Here is an 8,749-nt window from a genome sequence, read left to right as displayed (position 1 = left end):
TTGCCATCCTGATCTTCTAGGTGCTGGGAGCAATTACTTAAACTTGTTGTTCACCATAAAACTATCAACTGGCATAGGTATCGTTCATAGTGGAGATGAGGAAGAGAAACAATCTCTGCCATGGAGACTTTCTTCTCCTCACAGTCTCATCGTCTGAATGCTCTCTGCAGTATCCATGGACCATGGCTCCCAACCCAGCAGCATTTCATTTGATCACAAACCTGAGAAAGAATGAAGAAGATTCCAGAGCTCCTTTCCTTGAGAGCATCCTTTAGGGGGATAGTAGGTTATCATTCATCACAGTAGGACATATTAGTTTGATGTGCCCACTGGATTCTAGTTGGTGGGATTCTAAAATACAAGACCACTTTGCATGATACCCAGGTTCTTGATTCTTGAGTCAGAGTACATGTGCTTATGTGCTTTAGAAACATGTCAAGGAATATGAATCAGGGCTGTTTTTTTTTTTTCTTTTGTTCTCTGTCCCTCCCTCCCTTTGTTCATCGACAGGGTTTCATGTAGCCCAGGCTGGTTTCTAACTTACTATGTATCCAAGGCTGACTTTGAACTCCTGATCCTCAAGCTTCTAATTGGCAAGTGCCTGGGTTACAGGTGTGTGTCACCATGCCCGTCTTTAGTGCTCTTTTTAAAAGGGAAGCAACAGCTACTGTCAAGGATGCCTGGGTTTTCGGAAATATGAGCTCATCTTTATCCTGTGGAGACTGTTGCCATGACTTATGTTCCTCTACTGATTTGTTTTGTGATACAAAAGGTGACAAAAAGGGGGAAGGGGAAGGAAAGTCTGAGGTGATGGACAGGTGGCTCGACATGTTTGTCGGGAAAGCAGGAGGGGCTAGTTTAAACCCTCACATGTACCAGGAACCCCAGGAAGATCCCTGGAAATTCACTTGTCAGCCAGCCTACCTGAAGCAGCAGTCCCTGGCCAACCCATGCATGTGCACACACATGCACTTGTGCGCATACACATGTATGTACAACAGACACCCCACAAAATAAATTTTAAAAAGGCTCTGAATACAAAATTTATTGCCTTAGAGAGACTAACGCAATTTATGCAAACCGAGTTGAAAATTTGTTTCAGTCACCCCCAGCTGTACAAAAACCATCTATTCTGCGTATGAATCTGGTTAGAAGTCCAGTAATGCTGGTCAATCAGACCCATACGGGAAATTGCCCTGCAGAGGGATGAAAACAAAATGACAAGAAAGGAGTAATGAATTTCACTGCTAATAAATGATCTCTTTAGCCACCAGTGGCCTTCCTACCTAGCCATTCTCTCATTGTCATGGATGCAAAGCAAAGATTCATAAGGATGCATCAGGGACTTGGGCTTTGCTCATGTGGCATCGTGTGTTGATCAGGACGTTCACAACCTGTGTACTCAGCACGAACTGGGATTCGGAAAACCTGGACAGCCAGTTGACTCTCTTTCTTCACTTGTGCCTGTCATTGTGGCTATCAGTAAGCTGTAGGAAAACTGTACTACGAGGGCCCAGCTCACAAGTAGAAGCAAGGCTGACATATTGTAAATAAGAAGCCCAATAAACCGAAAGCCACCAAGCTTTCTCCTTCAAGGGCGGAAGATATTGTGGTGACCCAGAACATCTCTTTCTGTTAGGGAATCACTTATGCAATGGAGACAGCAATGTAAGCTGCATCCTGAAGGGACAAAAGAAAGACACAGCTAGCCTAAGTACGAAGTAAGTAACTTCCCTCGCATCCTTGGGGTTCTTCACTTCCCTTCAGGCCACTGTTTTATTGAACACATTTCCTGAGTCTTGAAGCCTCAGTTGATATATTGGGGAAAAAGGAATGGGCATAGCCCTCACCTTGTAGAGATGGAGTGGGACTTAAATAAATAACATGCATGGGAGGGTTAGTTGGACCTGCTACTTGAAAGGCAAGCCATAACTGTTAGATGTCAACCCAGACACTTCACAGACAGTCTCATCCTGAGTGACCTGCCAGCATCCTTCCACCAACATGTTCTCTGATTTTGAAAACTCCCATGAAGAAAATGAAACCAAGGAGGGACCACTGGGTTAAGTCTAGAAGTCTAGTTCTCTATCTAGAGACACAAAAAAACCATCCTGGTAATAGAGATACGGCCTTACAGGTTTTAATCGCTTATATTCTGAATTTGGCAGGAAAAAATTTGAAAAACTACATATAAACATTTTTTTTAACTTCACAAGATTTGTAGCAAGATGTGTATTAACATCACCCTTGGTTCTCTGTATCACAAATTAAGTATTATACCTAGTCAACTTGAATCTATAAGAACTCCTGTGTGCTTGTATAAAGACCTCTTTAAGAAATAACTCAACATGTTGTGTTTGAACCATTTGAAAGCAAATATTACAGTCTCTTTCTTTTGTATAGAAAAAAAACACACACACACACACACACGTAATTAAAACACAATGATACAAAATAACACTCCTAGGTTCCAAGGACATCTCCCTTGGTGTGTGTGAGCCATGGTGTCACTCAGGGAGCACAGCCAGTGGGGTGACACAGGGCTGCCTCCCAGGCATCCTTTCCTTTGGTTCTTTGGATACAGCGTGTGAAGGGCACGGCCGTCCCACCCGCAGCAAGTGTACCCCAGGCTTGGGCTGAAGTGATGAGGTTAGGAAGGCGATCGAAGGCGCCTTCTCTGCGATCTAAGGTTCATCTAGGTTGGGCTTTGTGGGAATTTTCTGCACCACTTCCTACCCCCTTCTTGGACCTCATGCTGCCCTTGAAAGGCTAAACTTGAGTCCCTGGAACCCACGGTGGCCTAGCTCCAGTGCGGGGTGGCAGAGCAACTTCCCAGTTCCTGGCTAGCCTCTCTTCTCAGCAGCTGATGAGTTCTGAGAGCTGGAGACCAGTCCCTGTCTTTAGCGCTGTGCTTGGCTCCTCAGCATTCTGTGCCTTCGCTGTAGCCTCTGCACCTGCTATGATCTCCCGGTAGGGTGGCGGGTCCTCTGGTTGCCGGTCACTTTCATCTTCAAGGTCTCCAAGTTCAAGGCTTGTCTCTGTATACAGAGGAGGAGGGAATCCTAGGAGCCCTCTGCCTGCAGGGCAGGCCTGTTTCTCAACATCCAGGCTCTCCTCATAAGCCGGGGGGTAAAAGTCAGGCCTGTGGAATGAAACGCCACACATTATGCATGTGTTATTTAGGCTTCGGTGGTAAGGAAGCATATGTCCGCCTCTCTCAACTTACATTGTGTGAAGCTAAACTGCTAAGAAACAGAGTTGGAAACAGATGTACTTTTCTGACATCACTGGTTTCTAAAAACTGCACATCCTTCCAGAAGAACCTCCCCCCCACCCCCATCAGCCCATCTGACTAATTTCTAAATGCTTCTGTCTCCTCCGTCATGAATGAAGGTGGAGGTGTGGCAAGTGGAAGAGAGACAGGGTGAGCTTGCATGAGTTGTGTATTTATAGAGGCAATCTCTCCAGTGCCAAAGGGAGTGTTTATGGAGGGTAACCACAACAGAGCAGAGCCTGCCATTTGTAGCCTCTGCTCCACTCCAAATATCACAGAGCCAAGAGCTAAATAGCTGAAGGAGCTGTCTACTGTACGATGTAAGTCTTGACCTTTCCCAAGAATAGCCAAGGTTGAGTCATGGGGACGGAAAGGTGAGCTCTTCCCTGCAACCACTTGAGAGACTGCCGAAAAGACTGTTCCCATGAATTCTGTCACTGGAGGAACGCACACTCCCTTGGATGTCTCTGCCTAGCTGCCCATTTTGAGTGCAAAGCTTTGGAGATATGGAACTTTTCAGGTTGACTCTGTGGGCTGAGCATCTCATGATGCAGCAGGAAAGGGCAGGGAGGGGTGTCAGGATATTCATGATTTACTTTTGAGTACTCCAGACAAGGGGATATATGAATGTGTTGGTAAATTTCAGATGCATCATTTGCTATTGGCAAGAACTCACAAGGTAAATACACACACATACTCACAAATACATGCACAAACATACACACAAGTGCATAGATACTCATACACACATATACACAATACTAAACACACAAACGTACACAAAAACAGGATGCAGAGTTAAACAAACAAACAAACAAATAAGGAATATCAAATGGCCGAGAAGCACCTAAAGAAATGTTCAACATCCTTAGTCATCCGGGAAATGCAAATCAAAACAACCCTGAGATTCTACCTCACACTAGTCAGGATGGATAAAATCAAAAGTTCAGGTGACAGCAGATGCTGGCAAGGATGTGGAGAAAGAGGAACACTCCTCCATTGCTAGTGGGAATGCAAGCTGGTACAACCACTCTGGAAATCACTTTGGCAGTTCCTCAGAAAACTGGACATAGTATTACCTGAGAACCCAGCAATACCACTTCTTGACGTGTACCCAGAAGATGCTCCAACATGTAATAAGGACATATGCTCCACTATGTTCATAGCAGCCTTATTTATAATAGCCAGGAGCTGGAAAGAGCCCAGATGTCCTTCAACAGAAGAATGGATACATAAAATATGGTACATCTACACAATGGAGTACTACTCAGCTATTAAAAATGATAAATTCATGAAATTCTTAGGTAAATGGATAGAACTAGAAAATATCATCCTGAGTGAGGTAACCCAATCACAAAAGCAAACACCCGGTAAGCACTCACTAGTAGTGAATACTAGCCCCAAAACTCCAAATAACCAGGATACAATTCACAGACCACATGAGGCTCAATAAGAAGGAAGACCAAAGTGTGGGTGCTTCGGTCCTTCTTAGAAAAAAAAAACCAAAATACTCACAGGAGCAAATATGGAGATAAAGTGTAGAGCAGAGACTAAAGCAAAGACTGTCCTGAGACTGTACCACTGGGGATTTATCCCATATACAGTTGCCAAACCCAGACACTATTGTGAATGCCAGGAAGTGAATGCTGAAAGAAGCCTGATATGGCTGTCTCCTGAGAGGCCCTGCCAGAGCCTTACATATACATAGGTGGATGTTCACAGCCAACCATTGGACTGAGCGTGGGGTCTCCAATAGAGGAGTTAGAGAAAGGACTGAAGGAGTTGAAGGGGTTTGCAATCCCATAGGAAGAACAATATCAACCAACCAGACCCCCTCAAATTCCCAGGGACTAAGCCATCAACAAAGGAGTACACATGGCTCCAGCTGAATATGTAGCAGAGGATGGCCTTGTCATTCATCAATAGAAGGAGAGGTCCTTGGTCCTATGAAAGCTCCATAGATGTCCCAGTGTAGGGGAATGGAGGACAGGGAGGTGGGAGTGGGTGGGTGGGTAGAGGAACACCCTCATAGAAGCAGGGGGAGGGAGGATGTAATAGGGTGTTTCCAGGAGGGAGGGAAACTGGGCAAGGGGATAACATTTGAAATGTAAATAAAGAAAATATCCAATAAAAAAAAAACCAAACACACAAACACACATGCACAACATGCAAGGACATATATGCATGTATGCACATACAAACACACACACAAACATACATACATGCACACACATGCATGTCCACATACAAATATGCACACTTGCACGCACAAAAGCACAAACATATACAATCACTCTAGACACACCTTCTAAATCTGTTATCTTAACTTAAGATGAAACTCAGAGAATCCCTAGTTAATCTAACTGACCTTGGAAATGGATTGTGATTGTTGTCTCTGGTGTGACGGATGCCAACAACGTATAGTCGCTGGTGAGAGGACTCTTATTCAAAGTACACGAGATAGTTAAAACCTTTTATGATCTCCCTACTCTTGCATAAAAAGCACAAAAGGATTTCTGGATTCTTACATCCTATTCCTTAAGACACCCTATATCTTAAGAACACGTTCTTGTGTTTGGACAAGAATTAGAAGATCAACACTAAGTTAACTGACCACAAGGTTACCTGAATCTTTGTTTTTCCCTCCCCTTGAGTAAAATATAAATAACATCTATTACTCGTGAGGGCATTGGTGGTATTAGTGCTCTTATATTGCTGCAAAACTATCCCTAGAATTTTTGTATCCCTCTAAACTACAACCCTATAATCATTAACTAATAACTCTTCATTGCTCCCACACACACATCCCAGGCCTGGGAACCATTTCTACTTCCTGTCTGCAGTAGCTACTTAGTGTAAGTAGCTGTGATAGCTGCTTGCTGTTGGTATAAATGGCTGTGGTGTAAGTGGCTATGGTAGCTCTTGATGTAAGCAGAAATAGTGCAGTGGTTGTTCTTTCTGTCTGGCGGGTGTCGCTTGCCATAAAGTTTTCAGTGTCTGACTATCTACGGCACATATCAATGAATTTGATCTGTCTTCAGGCCAAGTAATATTGCAGTGTGTGTGTGGGTGTGTGTGTGTGTGTGTTTACGTGCTGCCATTTGTTTTTGTATCATTGATGGGCATGTTCTTATCTTGCCTTGAATGCATCCTTCATAAGAGGTGAGATCAGAACACTTAAAAGGTCAGTCATCCAGAACTTCGCTTAGTCACAGAAGTTGCCAGACTAACTTGATGTCTGCTTGCTCATATATTGTGGTTAGAACTTGGTCTGGGATGTTCTTCACAATTCAGTAACCAGGTTATGGGGAGCATCTAACTGTCACCTGCCTTTAACTAAAATCACCCCTCAAACACAGGAAGAATCTAGGGGTTGTGCCCCCTAATTTGCTTATGTGAATTTTTACTGTGGGCATGAGGATCTTACCCTAAGAAAATTACCTTCTTTGTGTCATTGTTTTCCCCAAAGGCAGCCCTGCTCCCCCCATGTACAACAGCCCTGGAGCAAATTGTCCAGTGGTGGAATTTCAAGCCTAGGTGCATAGCCTCCTGTAAGTGGATCCACTATGGGATTGGGCTTCACTCTCCTTCCCACACCGAGACTCCTCTCAGTCCTTCTCATCCCCCCCCTGGCGCTCAGAACGTACCTGTCTACAGTGGCCAGGGGCAGGTCCTGGAAAGCAAGGTGCTGTCTGAGCACATGGTTGAACATCTCTTTGTTTTCATTTGCTTGGCGGTAGGTGCCCCAAAAAATTCCACTCAGAAGGATCACAAACCCCATGGGCAGAAGCACATAGGCCGCCACTAGATTCTTCTGGGAGAGGACGAGGGAGTTGGAGATGAAAAAGCCCCCCAAGCAAATCATCAAGAAGCCGGTGAGGAGGGAGAGGGCACACAGGATCAGCCCAGTCCTGTTCTGCATCCTTCTTCTTTGGAGCCCGTCTGACCCTGCCACTCCTCTGCTTCCAGGCCTGCTGTGGGAAGAACACTCACTAGTCAGGTCACAGCCTTCTACACAGGAACAAATGGCCTTTGAACAATTAAATGGAGCAGGCAACGGGAAGCTATTCATTAACCACTGAAAGTTACTGTAATATCCTCCAGGGGGAACCTAGAAACGTAACATTGTGTCCTCCAGGAAGGGGAGGTTGCACGTAGCCAGTGTGTTCTCGGTTGGTGGGTGGGACCTCCGCTGCTCCTAGGTCCTGGAGGAGAGGTCCGAATCCTTTTGATTATGAAGGCACTGGTCTCTCAGCCCTCGCTGTAGGGAAGTCTGTACTGAACGTTAGAGATCTTAGCATCTCTCTGTAAACTCTTGGCTTCGTTGTTTGGCAAAGAATCCTTTCCCGATTTCATTTTCTCTTTCTGTACTAAAAGGACACTTCGCCTAGCACTCTGTCTGGCTCTGTCCTGTCAGTGACTCTACAGTGATCTGAGTCCCAATACTCTGATACTGGGAAAATTCCATGGGATCTGGCCATGTGGTCAACAGAAAGTGGTCTTTCTGTTGATAGAAGAGAATTCCAGGAGGAGAAGGAGCACACTGGAGAAGGGACTGTGGAGGTGGAGCACCTTGTGTAATAACTGCTGTTTGAATTCTGCTCCTGAATCTTCCCATTGTTGGGGTGCAGATGTTGCAACCCATCGTCCCCTCTGACCGACAGGTGCTAGTTAAGTACTTATTCTGTGTGGCTTTAGTGCCGGCCACCGTTTCTGGTTCATTATACATCTTTCACCCAACTCTCTTCTTGCTCTCAAAAAAAGATCCACAGGCATTTGACCTAAGGGCATTTCACCCCCCCCCCCCATAAAGCTACAGCATGATATAGCTATCATGTATACCAACAAAGTACACGTCATAAATTCCTCCTATTACACCCCACACTCTGTCCCCCACACAGTTTCCCAGGGCACAGTAGCAGATGAAAGGCTCTGAAAAGTCTGAAACCTTCCCCCTAAAATATGTCTTAGGTAGAATGTTTCTTAGCAGATGCTGCCATACGTCACCCCTCACCCGCTTCCCTACATCTCTGCTCTGTGTCACATTGCCCTAGGAATGTTCTTGGAGCTTATGCACTCTGCCTGAAGTTTGTTTCTTTCATCTCCACAGTCTGGGGTTATAAACACCTTACTGCGGATCTGCTTCAGGCCTCACTTCCTACCTTTCTTTTATTTGGTGCCTTGGCGCGTCCAAGCAGAGAGAGACTTCCTCATCCTGGGGCTCCTGAGTCACATCTACCTCCGTGTACCCCACATTCCTCCATTGTCATCCCTTGTCGTTTGCTTTTCCAACAGGAAAGTGTTTATTTGTGCAGTCATAGTATTTATACTTACATTCTTTAGCCTTTTACCCAACATTTCCTTAGCTCCACCTCCAAGTTAGGGCTAGGAGAGACAGGAAGACACTGCTGATCAAAAAGACAATTGCGGGCACACCCTCATTCTGCCTATAGACCCGTACATTTATTAGCTTCA

The 8,749-nt window shown here is 45.1% G+C and overlaps 1 protein-coding gene across 1 annotated transcript; it reads right to left on the bottom strand.

Moving 5' to 3' along the window:
- Positions 1–1,030: 1,030 nt before the first annotated feature.
- Positions 1,031–7,489, bottom strand: Tmem252 (transmembrane protein 252). Its single transcript, XM_031389979.1, has 2 exons — positions 6,922–7,489; positions 1,031–3,142 (listed from the first exon to the last, which is right to left on the bottom strand). Exons 1-2 carry the CDS (start codon positions 7,344–7,346, stop codon positions 2,857–2,859), a joined length of 711 nt encoding a protein of 236 aa, XP_031245839.1. The 5' UTR covers positions 7,347–7,489; the 3' UTR covers positions 1,031–2,856.
- Positions 7,490–8,749: the final 1,260 nt, after the last annotated feature.

Source organism: Mastomys coucha, unplaced genomic scaffold (assembly GCF_008632895.1).
Source record: "Mastomys coucha isolate ucsf_1 unplaced genomic scaffold, UCSF_Mcou_1 pScaffold21, whole genome shotgun sequence".
In the NCBI taxonomy this organism is placed as follows: Eukaryota; Metazoa; Chordata; class Mammalia; order Rodentia; family Muridae; genus Mastomys; species Mastomys coucha.
This window is presented reverse-complemented; position numbering and strand designations above follow the sequence as displayed.

Coding starts and splice junctions, on each gene's coding strand:
- Tmem252 (XM_031389979.1), bottom strand. CDS start 7,346: ATGAATAGCTTCCCGTTGCCTGCTCCATTTAATTGTTCAAAGGCCATT. Junction 3,143..6,921: donor CCCCTGGCCACTGTAGACAG/GTACGTTCTGAG, acceptor TTCATTCCACAG/GCCTGACTTTTACCCCCCGG.